At 40.8% G+C, this 24,080-nt stretch overlaps 1 protein-coding gene across 3 annotated transcripts in view; it reads right to left on the reverse strand.

Annotated features, from left to right (window-relative positions):
- The window catches only part of Dscam (DS cell adhesion molecule), a 625,088-nt gene that overhangs the window by 234,459 nt on the left and 366,549 nt on the right, over window positions 1–24,080 (reverse strand). For all 3 annotated transcript variants that reach the window (XM_036203115.1, XM_036203114.1, XM_036203116.1), the window contains exon 9: window positions 258–536. In XM_036203115.1, coding sequence (XP_036059008.1) covers window positions 258–536 — 279 coding nt within the window. The remainder of the gene's footprint in view (window positions 1–257; window positions 537–24,080) is intronic.

Raw genomic sequence — 24,080 nt, forward strand, 5'->3', positions numbered from 1 at the left:
AATGGAAACTCTGCTTACCCAGACTCCACAGCCTTCCCTTGCATATATTACTAAGCTGTTTTATCAGACATATTAGAGCTTAGACAAACATAACTTTGTTTCAGAATTTAGAGGAACTCCTTCTTGATTTGTATTACTGTGCTTCTTCTCATTCTTTTTCTTTAAGTGTGGGAATAGATCTTGCTGATTCTTTTCACAGTATTTAGTATCCCTGTTGCCATGGGATACTGCCATGTGGGCATCATCTCTCCACTTACCTCTTACAATCAGCTGACTCTGGTGTTCTACTGCTGCTGCTTCATTTCGGGCGATGCAGGTGTAATTCCCATTGTGCATCAGGGAGAGGTTGGAGATCCTCAGGGAGCTGGTGAAGTCAATGTTGTCAATGGTCACTCCAAGGCTTGCTGGGATCGGCCGGCCATCCTTCTGCCAGGTTATGGTGATGGGTAAGTCCCCTGAGACCACCACACATGGGATGAAGACCCTCTGCCCAATGGAGAATCTTGGGAACTCAAAAGGTTGAATGAAAGGTGGAACTAGGAAGACAAAAGTGACAGAGGGAAGACAATAATGAGTGGCTGGTTTCACTCTACCTTAAGCCATTTCCAAAGAGTGTGCAGTGACCCATGGGGACAACCCAGGAGTCTATGAGCTACAGAATGCTGGCAGGAGGACCTTTGTCACTCAGATTTCCTCAGCAGGCTGAATACACAGCAGGGTTCATTCATCATTCAACAAATATGACTCATCTAATTTCATTCAATACAGCTTTAAACAAAGAATTTATTTTTGGCTGGCAACATTTGAACTGTTCTGCCGTGTGAAGACCTTAAGAAGGCTTTGGGTCTGGCGTGTCTGTTTTCACACATGGTGTGTGACCGAAGCTCTTGCTCTCCTGATTTGCTACCACTGGCACTGCAGGGTAAGCAGGATCATGGGTTCCATTGTCAGCACTCAAGCTCATCTACACGACTGACAACTAACAACCACACATTGCAGCTACTTATCTTAGGTAGTTGGGGTGTTCCTCATCTCTTAATCTTGCATGTTCTGTATATAGCATTTTAACTGATGAATGGACCCATGGCAAGGTGCCTGTGTTGTTAGATTGTGTTGTGCTGTCAGTCTGTCCACTCAGAGACCCAGCTAAACAGTCTAGATGGTTCTTCCTTCTTAACTTAATTCCTCCATGAACTGTTTCTTGTCTTCTTGCCTCAAGACCATGCTTCCTTGTCACCTTCTTTGATGACCCAGGAGACTCTTGGTCAAAGTGGAGCCAAAGGAACCAGGCTTGAACCCCAGGAATGGGCAGGTTATTAATGACTGTGCATAACCTGTATGGAGCCTCCAGCAAGGTGCTTTGCACTTCAATTTGCAATCAGTTGGTCTTTTCAGGAGGGCTCAAGCCATCTCTATCTGGCTGAGGTTGGAGCCTGTATTGCTAGTCACTGTTGTATTTTTTGCATGCACTTTTTTTTGTTGTTTTTTTGAAGCAGGGTTTCTCTGTGTAGCTTTGCACCTTTCCTGGAACTCACTTGGTAGCCCAGACTGGCCTTGAACTCACAGAGATCCACCTGGCTCTGCCTCCCAAGTGCTGGGATTAAAGGCATCACCACCATTGCCTGGCGCATGCACTTTTTTTTAAGTAAAAAAAACAACAACAACTTTTTTTTTTTTAATATGAAGGCTTGGAAATAACATGCGATACAAACTAGGCTTCTGAAGTTCAAAATGACTTGTGGCAAAAAGACACTATGCCAGATGAATTGACAGAAGGGGGAACAAACAGCAATCTGGTATCCATAGGGTCTGTTCATTAACCCACTATAGATTCAGCTCTATCATCAACTCAAGGGAGATGTCTAAGCAGAGAACCAGGTATTCAATCATTCATTCATTTAATGAAATGTTGTTCAGTAGGCACCTGGCATGTGCTTGGCCACCACTGTATGTGATAAGCCTAGCAATAAAAATAGTGTGTGGGTCTCTGCCAAGTGCAGTATTCATGAAGACATAGGCAGCAGACAGCAGCACAGTAGGGTCATGGCTACTTGGGGGACTTGACATTATTACTGATGCTACTACATTCCCTCAGAAGCAGCTGCCAGCTAGAACTCAGAATTGCAAACACAGCCCAGAGCTAGAAGGTCTACTCTTTAGGAGGCTTGAGTTTCATCTTAACTAGAGAAATTTAGAAACAAAAACAATTGAAGGTACCAGTAAGCACAGTCAATGTCCAAAGCATTAGTTTCTCAATGTGGGGTCACAGCTTTGGGGCTACAAAGAGCTGATCTGATGCTAACAGGCAGGGCCTCAGGAGGATATGCTCTGTGGTGCTACAGACAGGAATAGGCAGGTGAGATGTGATGATTCACAGCCTCAACAGGCTGGGGGAAAATATCAAATGGCCAAGGACATTTGTATTTCTTTACATCTTGTTTACTATGTGTGCAGACAGTGTTGACAGTGAGTGGATTTTAATGCTTTGTATTATAGAGGATTGCAATATTCATCTTTGGTTTCTTACACACAGAAGCCCTGTGGTGGTCATACTTAGACAAACACTGGCCCTTACTGCTGGCTTGGTGCATGCCCTCAGAATAGCAGATCAGTTCTCTAAGGCAACAGCTTTGGAACTGGGCTGCATAGTTGACCATTTAGCTGTACTACTTAAGATCTCCATTTAACCAATCTCTGGGCCTTGGTTTTCATATCTATGAAATGGCAACCAAAGCCATCCTTAATCAGTCTTCATAGTGATTTAATAACCTGAGGCAGCATCTAAGTGAAGTTTTAAGTGTTTGATTCAGTTCATGTGCCTGTAAGAGGAGAAACAACAAAAACACATTTAAAGAATTAAATTTCCCTAGGAGTGTTAATAGAAAGGAAAAGCACATATGTGTTTATTTTCTATCTACCATGACAAACATGGACAATAAGGCATTTGTGTGTGTGTGTGTGTGTGTGTGTGTGTGTGTGTGTGTGTGTGTGTATGTTCTTAAGAGAGCATGCATGCACATAGGCAGGAGAGCAACCTAGGCTTGGAAGCAGCTTTTCTGTTTTTTAACAGGGTTCCCCTTTGGTCTGGAGCTCACCAAATATGTCAGGCTGGTTGGCTAGAGAGTCCCGTGGACCCTCCTGACTCTACTTCCCAAGTGCTGGGATTAGAAGTATGCATCACCATACTGGTCTGTTTCGTATAGCTATCAAGGATTGAATTCATGCCCTTATGCTTATAAGATATGCACTTTCCTGAGACATCTCCCCAGCCTAAGGAAAGCCTTTTTTGCATAGCCATTTAATGATGAAACAAGTTCAGAGGGTAGAGTACCAATAACTGTGAACTATAGCAATGATCCCTTACACAGGGAGAATTTTAAGACAGAAGAAAGATATGTGCATTTTCCAATAGTAGAGAGAAAAAAAATAGGTACAGAGAAAGCAGCATTTAAATCCACATAAAAACCAAGACAGGGGCTGGGGAGATTACTCAGGGGGTAACAGTACTTTCTGCACAAATGTGAAGATTCAAGTTCTAATCCTCATTATCCTCATAAACAATCAGGCATAGCCTTGTATGCATTTGTAACCTCAGTGTTGTGTGTGTGTGTGTGTGTGTGTGTGTGTGTGTGTGTGTGTGTGTGTATGTGTGTGATCACTAAGGCTTCCTGGCTGCCCATCTAGCTCCAGGTTCAGTGATGGAGACTCTATCTCAAGGGAATAAGATGGAAGATGGTGGCATAAGATACCCAATGTCCTCCTCTGCCCTCCACATAAGTTTGTGTACCTGCACATAGATGAACATATGCCATGTGTACGCACGCGTGCGCGTGCGCACACACACACACACACACACACACACACACACACACACACACACGCCCCAAAACTGAATGCTTTTCAAAAATCTGAAATACTTTATTTTATGAACACATGAAATTATAATGGACACAATGAGTTTCATAGGTAATTTCAGACATGAAATTGAAGCCATACTTCTACAATGTAAGTCAAGGGCATGCACTCAGCATACTGAGAAGCAAGAGCACAGCTGGAGAGATGGCTCAGTGGTTAAGAGCAGTGGCTATTCTTGCTAGAGGTTCAGTTCCCAGCACCCACATGGTGGTTCAAAACCAGGTGTAGGGGTTCTGATGCTTTTCTCTGACTTCCATGACTACCAAGCACAGGAAAAAAACATACACAAAAATAAAATAATAAAATATATCCCAGAAAACCAGTGTCAACAATCTCACACATGCATGCCACTCAGATGACAATCCTCTGCTCTGAACACCTTTAAACTGCCATGACACTCAGTTACCCATCAATCACAATTTGATCTAACTAGATGCTGAGATACAAGGGGTCCTGACAAGGGCTCAGTGAAGAGCCACAGGAGGGAGCTAAGGAGAGGTGAGAAGTCAGGCATGGATAGGAGCACATGATATGTCTGGAGTTGGGGAGCACTGTACTGGAATACACTGTCCCTGATTGTCGGTTTTTCTGTAAAAGTCATAGACTACAATTGAGACTGAATTAGAAAGCATGGCTAGTATATTTAAAAATATAAGAAGTGATATTTAAAATGTAGTGTCTTTATAGGAAAGTCCAAAATAGCTAACATACACGTTAAAGAAGCAATGAGTCAGGGGAAAGTCCTTCCTGAGATGGCCTCACAGTCAGGTTGGTTATTTGATATTGTGCTGATCACCTGCTTTATTAGAACAGGCCATATCTTTAAAGCAGATTCTATGTCTGGGCCAATTAACTACCCACATCACTTCACTGCCGCTACCTCTTGCTTCAGCTAGAGTTACATATTCAATGACAAAAATGGTTAACATTCTGTCAAGGGTCCAACATGGAGGTCTTGCGTTGATGAGGCATAAAACTTAATTCCCAAATTGAACCAAGTAATAATAATATTAATAAAATAATCATTAATAATAACAATAATAATAATAATTACCATCATCATCCCACCATCCCACATCTCTTTTCATAGCTTTTTGAAAATGCTGAACCACATCATCAGGATACCCTGACTCTTCACCTAGTTCAGAACATCCTCTTAAATGAGGCAAAGCTCCCACATCCTGTTGACAGCAAAAGCTGGCAGTATTACAGGAGTGGAGATTCTGAGTGTGATATGCACTGGGTTTTGACATAACCTTTCTGCAAGAAGTATGTAAATAACGGTTAAATGTCACCCATTACCAGGTTTGTGTATTTGGGAAGGTGGGGGCTGAGAGCCTTCCACTATTGCAAATGCCAGCTTTCGATCTTATTCCTTCTAAACTCATATGAGGGGTGTTAAATCAAGTTGATCCATTTTCGTTTTTACCCCCAACAATAAAAACTGTATTCTGTTTAAAAAAGAGTCTGGCACATTAATGAAAAAATCATGGGTTGAGTGCAGTTCAGTCTTTGGTAATTAGCAATGCTATCTCAAATCAGAGTTTGGGGAGTGGTGTGGAAGGTGGGCGTGCTCACACTTGTGAACATGGTTGAGGCCAGATACTGATATTGGGAAGACTTTGTTTAATGGCTTCTCTACATTCATTTTTGAGACAGGGTCTCTCAGTAAACCAAAGACTTAGCATTTTGGCACTGAGTCCTGACATCTCCCTGTCTCTCTTACTCCAAACACTAGAGTTACAGGTGCTGGCCCTAACACCCATCATTCTATGGTGCTGAGATCTGAACTAAGTATACAAAGACCTTTGCCTTTTAAATCTTCTAGGATACAGAACATCTCTTTTCTCAGTCCTTTTGTCCTACTTTCTTTCCCTGTTTTATACACTGTTGTTTCTTCTTTTTCTTCAGGACATTTTCTTTTTTATTTGTGTGGGGGGGCATATGTGTGTGTATGTTTGTGTATGTGCACATATATGTGGTAGCCAAAGTACATGTATGTGTGAAGAAGTGTCTTCTTCAATCATTCTCCATTTTAATTCTTTTAAGACAGCATCATTAAACCTGGAACTATCTAGACAGGCTGGTTGGCAAGACCCTGGGGTTTTTCCATCTCTGCCTCCTCAGTTCTGAGATTACAGGTGTGTGCTACTATGCCAAGTTTCAAAGGTCTGAACTCAGGTCCTTAGTCTTGTGTGGCAGTCACTTTATCACATGTACTATTTCCTTAGCACACTACCCTGCCCTTTAACAAACCATCTCCTTTTGGGAGAACTGCATCTTCCAAAATCTCCCCTATCTTTAATGTCTGTACATTACAAGAAAGCAATTTCTGTGAATGCTGTATCAGAGTTCAGTCCCAATGACACACCACTTGATTGACCATGCCCTCATGAGACTTGCCCAGGACTTGCTCAGACACATCACTGGCCACTGGCTATGCATGTACAACTACATCTCCAACATAGCAAATAGCATGAAGCTGCTGACCTGCTGGGCTTGTAGCCAAGTACTCTAGCCCCAGACTGTTCACACAGAGACTCGGCATGCTTTAAATCTCTCTACCTGTAGAATATGGACTCAGTAGACTATGGTACATAGGATACAGCTAAGCCCTCCACTCACACTGAAGGAATCCATGGTTTAAAGGCTACTGTGAAATGCACAGTGTTTATGGCTCATGTGACTACTGATTTATGTAGAAGCACCCAGGACAGCAGGAGATAGATCAGTTTTTTTCTCTTTTTTATTTCCCACATCTTCTGAAATAAATACCTAACACATTTTAATTGCATAATGATTTTTTGGAAGAAAGCCCTTAATGATGATGGCAGACAAGATTTTATACTCCAAGTAGTGGATCATGTTGAAGTCCTTAAGAATGACTTAAAATAGAGAATGAGGCACATATGTCTGAGATGTCACAGTCAAGACATAAATAGGAATAGACATGTAGGGCATCTAATTCCTGGTTCTTCCTGTCCATGGGGGAAATGGTGGCAACACATGGCCTCACTCACATGGAATTCACTCCCCTGACCTCTGACCAGCCACCAGCGTGAGCTCACAGTGAATGAGGCTGTGGGTGGGGTCTGCACCTGCTCCGGGAGAAGGGCACCAGGCCTAGATTTAGGATCTGACATGAAAACAGAATAAAGAATGTTATCCCTAAAAGAACTTAGAGGTCAGACTGAAGCACATTCACAAAAGCTTGGCTCTGTGTTTGGCCTCTCACTCTGAGCTGCCCCTGGGCTTCAGGATGAACTGATATTAAATGACACTCTTATGTTGACCTAGAAAAATAAACAAGGACAGTGAGAGCCAGCAGGGCATCCTGAAGTTCGCCTGCTGTGGGAAAGGCTGGGGAAGGAGACATCCTGAAGCTTGGTAGTGAGGTCCCCCTCAGGGTTGAGCTGCAGGATTTTCTCAACATTGTATCTTGGCACACTTTCAACAGTCCAAATCATGTAAAGCATAAGATGTTAAAAATGCCTGCTTTCCTCAGAGGTATTTGTGTTGTAATTGAGTAGGATTTGGGGGTATATTTGGGCTGTATTTAAATTCTTTGAGGCTTGCTCAAATGAGAAACAGACTGCTCTAAAAGTTGTCTTCCTGAAGAACCTGCCTGCAAGAGATGCTGTATATAAAAGAGAACACATACACTTCATTAGTAACCATCAGGTACGTCTGCAGCGCTGCCTGTGGATGCTGCAGCTTCCACCTTGGCTGTCTTTACTTATCTGGTACTACGACTGGAAAGCAATTACCATGTGAGCAATCTCTCTTTCAGCTTGACCCTTCTACACCTGAGCAAACAATATCTTGCTAGTCTTCTTAGGAACAGAAAAGGAGGACAAGATGCTGGGGAGGTAGACACAATTTTGAACTGTTGGAGACTGTTTCTCATTACTTTAGAGGAAAAAAAATGACCCATGTTCCTGTGTTTCTTTGGCTACTTTTACTTAGCTTCTCTGAGTTCAGTAGGAACTGAAATACCACCTTTATTTGTAATATTTGTAAAAAAGCAGTATTTAAATGGCCAACCCTGTTACAAAGGCTGATGTCAGTTAGTGCTCAAGCTGGAGCCTGTTTTGAGCTACTAGACAGGGGAAGAACTAGAAAGCCTTCAGCAGGACATGTGCAGCAGAAGGTCAGGAAAGTAGCATTTCTCCCCCACTTTGCTTAAAAGGCTCCAAAAATTAATGGCAGAAAAATATTTAAAATGTTTTAGAAATTTTAAAAAAGTCCTCAAGGCACACAGTAGGGCTGTAATAAGGATAAATGGGAACTGCTGGATTTTTTTCCCTTTTTTTTAGTATGAAAGATGCAAGTGAGATGTGAAGAAGGCTGACAAAAAGCTGTGTGGTCTCTGGAGGTTTAAGACAGTCAGATATGTTCAGAGGACGGGCAGCTCCATCTTTCAAAGAAATCCCAAGATGCATGGCAAGAAAAATGGGATGCCTAGAGTACTGTCACCCAGATGCCTCGGGGGAGATACAGGGAGCATGGATGGCTCCCAAAGCAGTCTCACACTTTTGGCGAGAACAAATCCTCATCCTTGTGTAGTGAAGTCGGCAGAATCACCGTGGGCAGGGAGGAAACCTTGCTTCCTTCTAACACCGCATCACTGTTCTGATTCAGCGGTGTTAACCTGCATCACTATGGTAAGAGACACCACTGGATCCCCATGGTACGAGGGAAAGAAAACTCCATCAATGTTTACTCATTTACACAGGAAAGTCCTGTCTGATGGGCTGGAAAGAGGATTGCATTTGTTTAGATGTATTTCCTGGGTGTGTTGGTCTGGGTATGTGTTTGTGCATGCAAGTGTGAAGGACAGCCTCAGATGTCATTCCTTGTTTGTTGATCTAGAATCTCTCACTGGTTAGGCCAGCCTGGGTGGGCACTGAGCCTCAGGGATCTGTAATCCCTAGCTAGGATGACAAGCCCATGCCACTATACCCAGCTCTTATTGTTTTTGTTTTATTTTATTTTTTGTTTGCTGTTGTTGTTTCATGGATTTGGGGAATGGAGAACAAATAAAGGCAAGCACTTTACTAACTGAGCTTTCTCCCAGTCCCTAGATGGACTTCTGATGCACACATACAAAATAAACACCTAGTGAAACTATGAAAATAGAAGATATTCATAGTCAACCTTGGTAATGGAAGAGAAAACCAAATAGAAGTACAGTATTTACACCAGCTCTGTCTCCAGCAACCAAAAAGGCAGCTGAGAGCAGTCCTGGCTGAGATAAGGGGAAAGGCTCTCTCTCATGTGGTGGGTGGCAACAGAAACCAATACAGGAATCTTGGAGACTGATCAAAACCAGTTAACCTCTGTGACCTATGAATTCTACTTCTGTTCACAAATTTCTGTGGATACTATACAAGACATATCTACAGGATTTCCATGCTAGCAAAGACTCCAGAGAGCTGGAACCATGGGGACCTGATTAGTTTCTACATTTTTAGTGTATGTATTTGCTTGTGAGTGTAAGTAAAGGCACAGAATTTTGTTTAAAATAAACATTTCCTAAATTTAAATATGTGTGAGTGTGTGTGTGTGTGTGTGTGTGTGTGTGTGTGTCTGTGTCTGTGTCTGTGTCTGTGTCTGTGTCTGTGTGTAAAGAGTGATACCAATGTTACTGAAATTTTTAAAGACAAATTAAAAGAAAACAAGATAGGGCTTTGTCTGGACAGATGGCAACAGCATGGCCCCCACACAAAGTTGACAAAACCCAAACAAAAATCCCAATGGGCAGCACTGTCAGGGACTTTGTTTACGAGTTCCAAACCATAGCTCCACAGCTGGCTATGCCTTCCAACAAAGAGGCCTGTCTTTAATGATGGAGGTGTTCCTCTCCTGTTCCTCTGAGACATCAGTAAATTTCCAGAGGGCTGTGTTTCTTTGAGTGTGTTCTCACAAAGGAAAAGAGATGCTGAGCTCTGAGCACACAACACAGTTGATCAACGTGGTGTTAGAGAGGGCTTCTCAGGAATGCATAGGCTCCCTGTTTCATATAAGGACTTGGTTGATTTCCATGGACAAAGGGGGAACTGCTGAGGACGGCCCTGCATAGGAGAACTGGTCCTGGAAGAAGGGTAGATTATACCCAGCAGGGGGAAGCATTTTTGATATGCATATCCATGTAGAAAGAGAGAGGACCTGAGGTGCAGCAGGCTGAGCCTAGAAGTCCTAGGGTGCAACCTGGAGCATGAGAGTCATCATGGGAGGCTGGACTCCATCAAGCCCAAGTTCATCAACACCCCAGAGTCTATTATGAAATCTTGATATATGTGTGTAAGCACATAGTAGATACAGTACTTATGTTTATTGACATATTAATGCAATGTACACATGTATATAGGTATATTTTACCTCATGTGTTTTATTAGCACATTAATAATCTTCATATTTACAACTAAAAATAATATGAATATTATTGGCCCACATTCATACATAAACTACATATTTTCATTGAACTTATTTATTTGTATATTTATATACTGTATTAATTATATATATATATATATATATATATATATATATATATATATATATATACAATCATACTGCATGATTTTGAATAATTGAAAGTATTTTTTATTCTGATTTGAAATATCATTATCAATGACTGGAGAGATGGTTCAACGGCCGAAAGAACCTATTGTTCTTGCAGAGGACCTGAGTTCAGTTCCTACCACCTATGACATGTGGCTCACAACTGCCTATAACCCTAGCTCAAGGGGAATCTGAGACTTCAGCTTTAGCTGGCAACCATACTCAGATTTGCACATGAACACAAGCGCACACACACACACACACACACACACACACACACACACAGGCATGTACACATACATGTACATAGACAGACAGACACAATTAAGAGTAAAATAAATCTTCAAAAACAAGTAAATAATATATCCTTACCATAACATGATGATCAGTACTACCTGAAGGTTTTTTAGTGTGTAATGCCTACATGAGCATAGGCATTTGCATACATATGATGTATGCACAGATATATGCGCAAATGTGCATATTTGTAGAAATTCATTATGGCTTTTACAGGGAAAACACATTTTTACTCATTTTATTTCTTCTTATCTCATCACTAATGGCTTCTACAAATCTCCTATGTTCAGCAAGCATACCAAATATTGGAAAACCCTTCTCCTACATCAAAGAATTTCCACTAAATCAAAGAATTGTATGTTTTGACATGATAGTGAATCATACATGTGGTCTCCTTTGCTTTTATCCAAGGGAAAGCACTTGGAAACAATTTTAGTGAAACATTCAATCAACTGTTTCCTTGAAAGGCACCGGCTTTCTCTTCTAGGGGGGAGAGTCATAAGTAAAGCAGCGTCTGGGAGGAAGGCTTATGAACAAGATGTGTAAGCTGCATTCGGAGCTCAGCTCTGACACCCTATACTGACCAAGACAGATCTGTGATGGATGCTCTGAGCAGACCTCCACAGAAGCTGAAGAACTATCCCCATTTGCTGAAACACATGGGATCCTTCCCTGAGGAGCTGGAGAGAGGGATCTTGACAATTTCATCCCATCAGCCATTTTAGACCTCACCACAGTACTGATTTAAATCTAAATCTAAACCCCTGTTTGTAACACTAAGTTACTACAGGTCATACATTTAAAATATTGTTTCTTCTGTATTCATTACTATGCATTCCCTAAGTATCTGTTGGAAAACCAGTGTAAACACTTAACAGATATTATTTTTTTGGCCACATACAAATGATCTCTGCCAACAGGACTGAAAGAGAAAATAACCTGAAAATGTTGCGCTTTCTGTGAAAGATATGACGAGTCTCTCTAGCAACTGGAGAGAAAGCAGAATCTATCTAAAGGGCAGAAGAATGTGGCAGCCATCAAGAGAAGAGGAGTTTCAGGCCAACAAAGCTGAGTCTGGACACTTGTAGCAATTGATGACATTCAGGGTAGGGCAGCAAATGAGCAATGACACTCAGAGACCTTGAGGGCCATCTGCCAAGTGTTTCTGCAGGCCTGGGCTGCACGACCACAGTTGTCAGAAGGTCTTGAAAAATGACATCATTAGAAGGTCGCATCCCGGCTGCTCACAGAGGGATGGAACTTGCAGACCCACTCTCAGCACTAGCTCGTTAGGCAGCCCAGGCTAGCCTTGACCTCTACATCCTGCTGCTCCTGACTCCTGAGTGCTGTGATTGTTGGAATTTGCTACCATGCCAGGCTCATCACTGTTGTTGTTGGTGACAGTGTGTGTGTGTGTGTGTGTGTGTGTGTGTGTGTGTGTGTGTGGTGTGATGAGGAGACTGTATCATTCTCTGCCTTATTCCTGGAGGCAACACCTCTCAGCAAACTGGAGCTACATGGACACACAGCAAGCCCCAGTGATCCATCCTCCTGTCTCTATCCTACAACATGAGGGTCATATTACTGGTGCATGCATGCCCAGATACTGATTTGGTGCTGGGGATTCAAACTCAGGTCCCCTCATGAGTGCACAGCAAATGTTTATACATACTGATCTCACTATCCACTACTTACATATCCACTTTAATTTTCTGTCTGTTGTCATCTCAGATTTGGTCCTCACGCTGTTTTCACCCTAGTTTCTGTCGTGGTTGATTTGAAATGGTCTCATTCTATAAAACAGGCTGGCCTTTGACTCTCAGCCTGATCCTGCCTCAGCCAGGCTCTACGTTCTGAGAAAATAACATTCTCAGCTTTTATGGCAGCTTCTTCACAGGCTTTGTAGCCCCTTGATCCAACCTTGACTCCTTAGGTGGCATGAGCAACTACTGAAAGTCACAGCAAGGGTGTGCTGGAGTTGACAGCCTTGACTATGCTACCAGACGCCTCCTCTCCTTTCTCCTGACTCTGATCATGCTTCAACTCCATGACAGAGGCACCATGAGCATTAATTAAGATGACACATAGGAAAGTGTTTTGTAAACTATGAAGTTTTATATCAATATAAATAGAAGGTGACACCTTTTTTTTTTTTAATCTAGCAGCCAATTAACTTTCTTGGCACTGTTGGTCTACAGCAATTAGAACACTCAGTCAGGCAGCGTTCAAGTTCAGGGAGTCACTGACTTGGGGAGAGAAAATGCTTTGAGATATGTTACATGAAACACTGCATGAGATGAAATGAAGAGAGGGTCCTGACTTTCCCTTCTGCCTGTGCATTGCGAGTCAGCACAACCACACTGCTAAGTGTGTTGAACATATTTCAGAACTGCTTAGCCTCAGCCATGATCAATAATTAACAGACTGAATCATCAGTTGTTGAGGAATTTTCCTCCCAAATGTTCAGACATATGCAACAAAATAAGCTGAAGGGCCATGACTATTATTTTTAAAAAGATATGCTGAAAAATATTATTTTTTTCTAATATCATCTAAATACACATGCACTGACACATGTGTGCATACAGACATACACACATGCACTCACACAGCATGTATATGCACACCTATATATGTAGCTAGATATTCAATGTCTTGGAAGAATATCCTGGAACAAAATAAAAATGGTTTGCTTTTATCATTTGCATCAGTATTATAGGAATTGAGTGGATCAAACCCTATTTCCCCAAGGAGAGAGAGAGAGAGAGAGAGAGAGAGAGAGAGAGAGAGAGAGAGAATAAGAGAGTGTGTTTGTGGATATGAGTGAATCTGTGTGTGTGTCTCAATGTCTTTGTGTGTGTGTTTGTGTATATGTTTATGTGTCTGTTTGTCTCTGTGTCTTTGTGTGTATGTATTTCTGTCTGTATGTCTGTGTGTCTTTGTATATCTGTCTGTTTATCTGTGTGTATATTTGTATGTGTGTCTGCATGTGTTTGTATGTATGACTATGTGTAAGTCTTGTTTCTATGTGTTTGTGTGCATGTGTCTGTTGTGTGTGCTTGTATGTATATATGTTTATATGTTCATGTGTGTGCACAGGTACATGTGTGCCTGTATGTAAAGACAGAGGATAACATTGGCTATCTTCCCTCAGGTGGTATCCACATTGTTTTCTTTTGAGACAGGGTCTCTGAGCACCCTGGATCTAGACAAGCAGACAAGGATGAATGGCCAGTGAACACCAGGTATCTCCTTATCTCTACCTTCTGTTTGAGGATAACAAGTATGTGTCACCACACCTGATTATTTCTTATTTATTCTCTGAGAATTTGTACCATGTGTTTTGATTATATTTGCCCTTCCCCAATGCCTGCTGATTTACCACTAGTCCCTAAACACCAAAGTCTGTGCTCTGTTTTTTAAAAATATCCATCAGCTCCAATTTGTGCTGCCCATATATTCTTGGATGTATGGTCTTCCATCGGACCATGGTAAACTTGCTAGAGGCTGCAATCTTAAAGTAAGCTCACTCTCTCTCAGCAGCTATCAATTGGCAATAGGTCTTCAGCTAGTGGTGGGATTTTTGTGCCCCCCATGCTGGTATTTGGTCTGGCTTGAGCTTGCTCAGGTCAACAGTAATAAACAGCTGGCAGAAGTCTACTTGTGCAAGAGGGCACCAACATCACAGGAGCACCCAGCACCTTATCTTTGAGTGTGGGTTCCAAGGTTCCACACTCAGGTCCTTGTGCCTGCCAGTGAAGCACCACACTGGCAGCTGTCTCCCCTGCCCGGGGCAACAGCTTGTGAAGCTTCATACTTGCTCTTCTGGAATAATTCAATAAAGCTCTGGCCATGCACTCAGGGGAGGGTAACTGGGCTGATTTATACAAATAAGATAGCAAGAGTGTCTTCAGGCAAAGAGAACACTAATCTTTTTCATGAACTGAGCTGACTCTTCAGCTTCCTTACCTTTAAATCTAATAGCTGAAGGTAGGAAGGGTTGTTTGCTTAAAAAATATCTTCATGGACAACAATCTCACTTAATCTGTATGTTACACTTCAACAATGCTTTAAATGCAAATTTAGATGCACAGAAGTAAATTTGGTTGGGCCTTCCAAGACCCAGAGTAAAAGCTAAAATTGTTAAAGGTTCATAACTGTTACCTATATGAGCAATTAGAAGTCACTTCCAACAAGAAATGCCACAGGTACCTTCAACCAATAACAACTATGGACATCTTGCTAGGGTATATACATGTGAATGCAGCCAAAACCATAGAAAGCCCTTAGCTATCATATCAGCATCCAGAAGATTCTCCTTTATGTCAAGTCCTACACAGGCTTACAGAAGGTTGCCCCATCCACTCAGCCTTCCATTTCTTATTTCAGTGTCTAAAATTGTGTTTGTCTACCTGGTGTGACCAAATCTTTGGATATTGCAACATGACATTGTCATCTTGACATTTTACACTTGAGGACCACATAATCAAGTACCAAAAATATCTTTAAAAAAACTTATAACAATTTAATTAGGTTTACAATTTTTTTAATGGGATTCATTCATAACTCTTCCAGACTGTGTGAAATTACATGTGACCTGGGTGCCGGACACATAAAAGGTAAAATCAGATAAAAGCCATGTGAGATACCCTTCCGCATCAGCTGACAGCCAGAGGTGTCAATGTCTGCAGTGACCTGCACACAAACAATTTGCATCTAAGACCCATCTGCTTCAGTTGTCAACAGGACACAGCCCAGAGTTATCTGGGATGGAGCCCTCCAGTGAGTGCAGAGCCATGATTTGTTTGTCGTGCTTTGCCCTCCTGTCCCTCTCTTCTCATCATTCCCTAACCAAGGTCACAATTGCCCGTGGGGTTGTCTGTGGGGATTACTTTGATTAATTCATGTAGGAGGGCTCAGCCACTGTGGGTGGTCCCAGGCTGCATAAGAAAGAGTTAAGCAGGAGCCTTTGCACAGTGTGCTTCCATGGTCTGCTTCAAGTTCATGCTTGAGTTTCTGCCCTGACTTCTCTCAGTGCTGGACTGCGACCTGAAAGTGTAAGTCAAAGGAACCCTTCCCTCCCGAGTTGCTTTGGTCAGAGTGTGTTACCATAGCAACAGAAAGGAAACTAGAGTACCACCAACAGAAGTTTCCAGTACGTTTTTTTTTTCCTTTGGTTTTTCAAGACAGGGTTTCTCTGTGTAGCTTTGCGCCTTTCCTGGAACTCACTTGGTAGCTCAGGCTGGCCTCGAACTCACAGAAATCCGCCTGGCTCTGCCTCCCGAGTGCTGTTATAATACCAGCCTCCTGATAAACTCACTGTTCAAGTTCTTCTAACTCAGTTGTTGGTGGAGCATGCTATTCTCATGCTGTGGGGTCTGTGGGGTGACTTAATCTACCTTTTAGAAGGCACTCATTCATCAGAGACAGGCCAAGGATGGCTATTATGTACATGTGGTTATCATGGGTCAAATACACACTGTTTGGTTTGGACACAACACACATCTGATGGGTTTCTAACTATATAGCTGCTATGGGATGTCTTTCTATATGCTGTGAATATGTGTTGCTCTGATTGGTTGATATATAAAGCTGCCATGGCAGGATAAGATTAGGCAGTACATTCAAACTGAAGACAGAGATGAAGAAGGGTGGAGTCAGGAGAGATGCCAGCTGCTGCCCAAGAAGCAACAAGATGCCAACAAGCCAGTAATGCCACTGCCACATGGCAACATATAGATGAATAGAAATGGGTTGAGTTCAGTTATAAGAGGATAGCTAGCAAGAAGCCTGACCCATAGGACATACATACAGTTTGTAAGTAATATAAGCCTCTGTGTGTTTACTGGGGACCAAGTGGTTGTGGGACTGGGCAGGACCCAGGAAAACTTTCTGACTATAAATGGCACTCAGCCATGGTAGCAAGAGTTTCCACCTAAAACCTGGGAGAGCTTAAGAAGTGATATAAATGCAGCAAAAAACACCTTCCTAGTTCATGTCACTCATGGCAGGCTGCTGTACAGAGACGTGCCCCTGGCCAACACGGGCTTCAGTGGCAATGCGGTGGATTCTTGAGAGGTCTCTGATGAGCTACAATACAAAGATGCTTCTCCCAGGTGCTGCCTGCAGGCTTGGGAGCACAGCCACTGGCTTAGAGACACAGGCACACTACTTAATACTGCTTTCCAGAGTTGGGGAGGTAAGTGTGACTCATGGTGCCTTGACCATATTGAAAAGCCAAATGGGGTGGAGTCAACAGCTAAAGTCGCTGCACAGCTTAGCAGTTTACCATCTCTCCTGGCCAGAAACGGAGTATAGATACACAATAAGACAGATTCAGATGGAATAAAACTCTAAATGGCTTACAGTGCGTGTAAAAGGTACATAGGTTTGAGAGAGAGAGAAGAGAAAAGGTATTGATAGTCATAAAAATAAAATAAAGTCTTAAAAATAAATAATATATAAAAAACATAATCAGTTACATAAAGATGGAAATTACAGAGAGAGTCTGGATTGTGTTGTCTTTGGGATTTTTAACTGCAGAAAGACATTTGATTGCAGGCGCTACAAAGTTAAACTAATATGTATCTCTTAAAGGTATCTTCACTTCAAAATTTGTGTCTAAGGATATATTGCTTTGGAAAAGAGGTTCTGCTTGTGTTTCCACAGAAGATGAGAACCTGTGGATTACTTCCAAGCAAATATGGTCTGATCAACTAAGACCCCCTGAAAGATCTCCCATGATAGCCATGGCCCAGATGATCCAACATCCAAAACAGCTTCAAAGCAATTGGCTGAACTGATACAGCCTCACAGACTACTACAGCCAAGATTTAACTATAAATCTTAGTTTTCTCAGGATCCTCATAAGATTGCCAGTGCCCCCAATCATCAGGAAGTAATATGAGATGCTATGCCCAAATTTCCAAAATATTGTTTATTTAAAGTAGGTTGATTATAAATGAAATGTCTTTCTCAAAAAGAAATAGGGATATAGATATGATAAGATAAAAGGGTAGATTATTGAATCTACTTTTAAAGAACAACAACTTGTTTTAAATGCTTTACATTGCTATGGATTTTATTTATTGATAAAAATTTTTTCAATAATGACAAGATATATGTTTATCTTATATGGATCAAGGACAAAAAATTACGCAAAATAAACATTACTCCAGGGACATTTTCTTGCTTCCCACTTCATCCTATATCAGCTGCTTTTTTACCTCTGGCTAGTGAAGCAGAGGAAAGAGTATTTGAATTCCATTATTGATTCTTGAGCACATATACAGGTTAATCTTTTAAGTTGGTCTAGCCAACGGTCAGTTTAGTGCTCACATATGGGTGGCTCAGGATGCAGAGGGTGTGTGATGGCACTCTGCTACTTGTCTTTTTCATCTTTTCGTCCATATTGATACAAATTTAAGGTTAATTTTGTTATACTATATTTATTTCTATTCTTATTTAAGGTATTATGTTTATGCAACTCATTTAAAACTGTTATAATTAAAAATACAAAATAATTAGCCATTTATGATAATCAAACTAATAGTCATGTTAGTTAAGTTTTTAGGCATTCAAAGATGTATTTTAATTAGGTAGGTAATATTCAAACACTTCAAAGACCTACAGAATATGGCATTTAAAATGTTTTAAGAACTTAGACTTTTCTGGACAAAGACACATATCTGCTCTTGGCAGCACCAATTACTTCAAAGAAGATGATGGGCATCAAAGAAACCCATTAATGGAGTTTGCTTTCTTTGTAGTAAAATTTAGCCATTGGGCAAAAAAGTGCCCTTGCCTCAACTGCTTGATAGGATGTTGTATAAACTGGACATACAGGACTGATAGGAAAATGATTATTGAATTTTGCCAAAACATACATTCTACAGGACACAGGGAAAAGTGACTGAGAGACTATAGACTGAAGATGGATGCCCCAACGTTGCAGAGGAACTTTGGGTGACTGTCCAGGCAGCCAGATGTCTCTGTCACTTCAAGAATTATGGAAGTTGCTTGCAATGTACTTCCTATTTACTCAGGTAATATTATATTCTCCTGGAGTCTTTGATGTAGTTGAAGATTAGTTATAATTTTCATTGGCTATGATAAAAGATAAGTTAGATATGAAACTTTAGACGCACAAATACAGGATTGATAATAGAATATTTTCTTTAAATTTGCCAAATACAAATAGACTAGATATTATAACTATAATTCTTGCTTGATAACTGTTCTATTATATGTAACTTTACTATGTTAAAGTTAAAACCTTCCTTTTTGATTAGACAGAAAAAGGGGAGTACTATGGGATGTCTTTTTGTATGTTGTGAATATGTGTTCCCCTGACTGGTTGATAAATAAATCTTCATTGGCCTGTGGCAGGTCAGGATAAGGTTAGGTGGTACATTCAAACTGAAGATGGAGAGGAAGATGGGTGGAGTCAGGGAGACGCCAGCCCGCCACTGAAGGAGCAACAAGATGCTAGCAGACCAGTAATGCCATGGCCACGTGGCAACATATAGAGTTGAGTTAGGTTGTAAGAGCCAGCTAGCTAGCAAGAAGCCTGACCCACAGGCCATGCAGTCTGTACCTAATATAAGCCTCTGTGTGTTTACTTGGGACCCAGTGGCTGCAGGACCAGGCAGGACACAGGAAAACTTCCAACTGCACAGAGCCATGGTTTGATTGTTGTGCACTGGCTCTCTCATCCCTTTCCTTTCACCATCCTGTAACCATGACTTCCACTTGGCTTCTCCTGCCTAGATGGGTTTTCTGTATGCTCAGGGTTGGTTTATTATATGGATGGTCCTCAACCACTGAGTACTGTTGTGGGGTAATCTTTTTGTATACTCTAAAGATATGTCTCTGCCAAGGCAGCTTATTAATTTCATAAAAGAGCTGAATGGCCAATAGCTAGGCAGGACTTCTGGAAAGAGATAGGAACTCTGGGAAGAAGAAAGGTAGGATTTGTCAGTGAGACAGGGAACAAGTTGGACTTACATTATGGAGGAAAGGTATCAAGCCATGTGGAAGAATATAGATTAATATAAATGGGTTAATTTAAGTTTTGAGAGCTAGTTAGGAATAAGCCTAAGCTAAGGCAAATCTTTCATACTTAATAATAAGTTTCTGTGTTATTATTTGGGAGCTGGTGGTCTAAAGAAAGTTTGACTACAATGGTGCCCAATGCAGCGACTTCTCAGAGCTGGGGTGAATAGGTACAGTTCCCAATCAATGCCAACAGGCATGAGGCTAGGCTGTCATGGAAAGGCAAACAGCAGCTGCAGCCCAGAACCAGTGAGGTACCCTGTTGGACTGATCTGAGGGGAATGGAGCCAGCTGCCTGTGCCATGTGCTAAGCAGAGCTTTGTGGCGGGTAACCTGGCCATTTAAGGTTTGACTCACATGGTCAGAGAAGGCTACAGGCACCACAGAAAGCCAGTTCCAGACCAAGCAAACCTCTGAATAGGCACAGTATGCTTGAAAATGTGCTTAGATGCTAAAGAAAGAAAAGAAAATTAGTATAGACAGTCATAGAAAAATAGTTTAAAAATAATAAAATATAATCTTTAAAGAAAGAGTAAATTAATATAAAAAGAATAAGCTATGTAAAGATGGGAAATACACAAGGTATCTGGATCCTATATAATGTTTTATTGGCTTTAAATTTTTAAATGCTAATGAGCAAGAAAATGACAGCTACATAGAGACATTAGATTGTAGGAAAAACTGCTGAATTAAACCAGCCTTTATATTTTAAAGATGTCTTAACTCCAGAATGGAAGTCAGGGAGTGTGTTGCATTGAGGGAGAGCTTATGCCTTTCTTTCCACAGGAAACAAAATGTTTTGGATTCCTTCAAAATTAATAAAAAAATCAAATTTGACAGAGGGAGACATCATGAAAATATTGGCTGCAGGTATGAAGGAGGAAATCAAGAAAAAGTACAAGACAGGTGACATATATGCTGATCCCTCTACTATGGAAACAGCTGAGACTTGGTGAGACATGATAAATCTTGTTGGCTACAGAGTTGTCATGACTTATTTTTACATGTCATTCTTTCATATGGCATGGATGGAGATTTTTATTACAGTTTAGTTATACAGTCCAGACTTATAAAATTGACAGATGCCTTTTACTTGCTCAAACATAGAACAGAGAATCATCTTTAGATGACTTTTGTATACCACACATTCCATACTTGTGTTAATGAATATATGTATATTACTTTTAAAAGTTTGTGTGTTTTCAGAAAAAAAAAGGACCAGACACCAATAAAGACAAGCAGCCCATGTGAATCAGCCTCTCAGAATGCCTCTGCTACAGTTTCCTCAAATATCTGAATCCAGAACAACTCCAAAGCTGCTAGCTGAGATGGTCCACCTCACAGACTACTCTAGCCAGGACTTCAGTTAATCCCCGAACTTTCCCATCACACAGAGCTTGGACAACAAATGATATAGCTAGATGTCCTGGGACCTGATCATTATCCCAATTTTTTCAGGGCCCCAAAGATGCCATCACCCCCAGACAACAGGAAGTAATTTTAAGAACACAATGCCTACATTCCCAAGATGTGGGGTGGGTGGTTTTTGGTCATTCAGTGGGTGACAGATGTTTGTAATTGTTTAGGGGGGGTTAGTTGCAAGTTGCTATTGGTCATGATCAGGGAGGAAACTAAATAAAAGAGCTTGGATTAAGGTCTCTCTTTCTTTCTTTTTCTTTCCTCTATCCTTCTTATCTCTTATCTACTAAAAAAAAAGAAAAATGGGGGATATAGGAATGATAGGATAAAAGGGTAGATTATTGAATCTACTTTTACACTAAAAAGCAACTACTAGTCTTAAATATTTTACATTGGTATGGATTTTTGTATATTGATAAAAATTTGAGGTTATTTTTGTTATAACATACTGTATATGTGTTTATATATATGTAAACTCTTGTTTAATGTATTGTATCTATACATTTTATTTTAAAATGTAAAGTTGCAGTCCTTGAAAGCTACTATTACAAACTGTTTAGGATAACTAAGAAATGCAGGTTAGTAGTTAGTCATCTATAACAATCAGACTTGTAGTGATGTTAGGTAGGTTTTCTAGGTCAAACAGATATATTTTAGATAGATAGATGGTCTTCGAACACTTTAAAGACCTACAGAGTACAGTATTTAAAATGTTTTAATAACATAAGGCTTTTTAAGACAGTGAGATAGGTCTGCTCCTGGCAGCACCAATCTACTTAAGAGAAGATGATGGGCATTAGAGAAACTTCATATGGAGTTTGCTTTCTTTGTGGCAAAACTAGCCACTGGGCAAGAAATTACTCTTGCCTTTACTGCTGACAGTATGCTGTCCAAATTGGACAAGCAGGACACAAAAGAAGACAAGGGTTTTTAGTATCAGCTCTTAGCTACTGCTCTGACCTCTTGGGTTTTTAACTCTGCATTTGGCTCGGTGTTTCTTATTTAATAAGACTGTTACATCTACAATTACCAATCTTTGCCAAGACAAGATAGGCCAGTCCTTCAAAATTCCTGTTTTACAGAAAAGTCTGTCGAATATTCTAGGCCTGTAGGCCAAAGATGATGCTCCAACGTAGCAGAGGAACCTGGGTGACTGTCCAGGCAGCAGCTGTCTCTGTCATTTCTATAGTTTTGGAAGTCATTTGTTCTGCACTTTATGTTTACTCAGGTAATATTTTATCCTTCTTGGGTCTTTCATGGGGGTTGAAGACTAGACAGTTCTAGTTTTACAATTTTCTCTGTACCAAATTAAAAAAAGACTCACAAAAGAGATGTAAAGTTTATAAAGGTTGAGAGACATAAAAGCTTGAGTTGTTTATCTAAGAAAATATTTTAAGGTCTAAAACAATATTTTTTAGGCTGGTATTACAAGTTCTAATAGAAAATGGTTTAGGTATAAAACTTTGGAATCAACAACTTTCTCCAAAGTTGCCAAATACAAATAGACTGGACATTGTGAATATAATTCCTACCTGATAATTTTTCTTATTGTACATATATAGTTTTACTGTGTTAGAGTTAAAACTTTTCCTTTTCATTTAGATAAAAAGAGGGAAATGTTGTGGTATAATCTTTTTGTACACTGAAGATGTATCTCTGCCAAGGCACCTTCTGATTAGTTTAATAAAATAGCTGAACAGCCAAAAGTTATGCAGGAGAGAATAGGTAGGAATTCTAGAAAGAGATAAGAATGAAGGGAGGAAGAGAGATGGGATTCACCAGTGGACATGGAGCAAGTCGGATATACAGTATGGAGAGAAGGTAATGGGCCACATAGCAGAATGTAGTTTATTACAGGTTAATCTAAGTTTGATTTACTGGGGAGCTGGCATTCCAAACAAAATCTGACTCTACAGTACAGTTTATTTTCTAAGAGATTGCCCTGTGCAAGGGCTTTTCTTATTGGGCAGCTTTTAGTGAGTGACATAAACAAACATTCTGAAGTCCCTACCTGTCCCTCTCAAGATCTTGTAATATCTCCCACACCTGCTGCATTTGTTCCCCTCTTATTTGGAAACTCAAGCTTCTTCCCAGTTCTTTAGGGTGGTGGAAGGGTGTGGCCTATTGAGGTGTTTCCTTTTTTAGTGGCCACTGAGGAAGCCCCACAGCCCGGGATATCAGCAGAGTGACCTCTTCAGGTGCCAATCACAGGGAATAGTTAGGAGAGAGCTCTATTTTTTCTGGTTGTAATGAACATGAGAGTCCATAGATATTAAATATCTAGTCTTAAGGAGAGGCTTCTCTGAGGAAGGTGGGTCCTAGTACAGTAGGGATCATAAAGGAGCAACAGATGAAAAGCTGGAATCATGACTCAATCTAGATGAAGCATCTCTGCAGACTTGTCTAGCTTTACCCTTCTATTCCTTCATTTAACAGTGTCAGGAATTCCAACTATAAATCATAAGTGTAACATTTTAATTTGGGATCCGGTACTTTCCCTAAGAAGGTTGAGGAGAACACACTGATGTAGGGGATTTAAAAGGGTCAATTTATTATTATTATTGTTATTATCAATAACAGTCATTATTAGACTTTGACTTCATATGGTTGACAGACAGGTCTTCATGTGAATCTGACCAAGGGGCTGATCAGATTGTCAGCCTGCATGAGGGATGGCTTATCTTGTCACACCCTGGCTACAGCAACACACATTGTCTACTGGCTGATGCATTTCAGTCTGCATGCTGGATTCCTGAATCCGCTCACAGCTGTCTCTCTGAGAGAGCTGAAGTCTCCTCTGTGAAATGGTCTCATACTGGCTTATAGCCAGC

This window comes from Onychomys torridus, chromosome 12 (assembly GCF_903995425.1).
Source record: "Onychomys torridus chromosome 12, mOncTor1.1, whole genome shotgun sequence".
Taxonomy (NCBI): domain Eukaryota; kingdom Metazoa; phylum Chordata; class Mammalia; order Rodentia; family Cricetidae; genus Onychomys; species Onychomys torridus.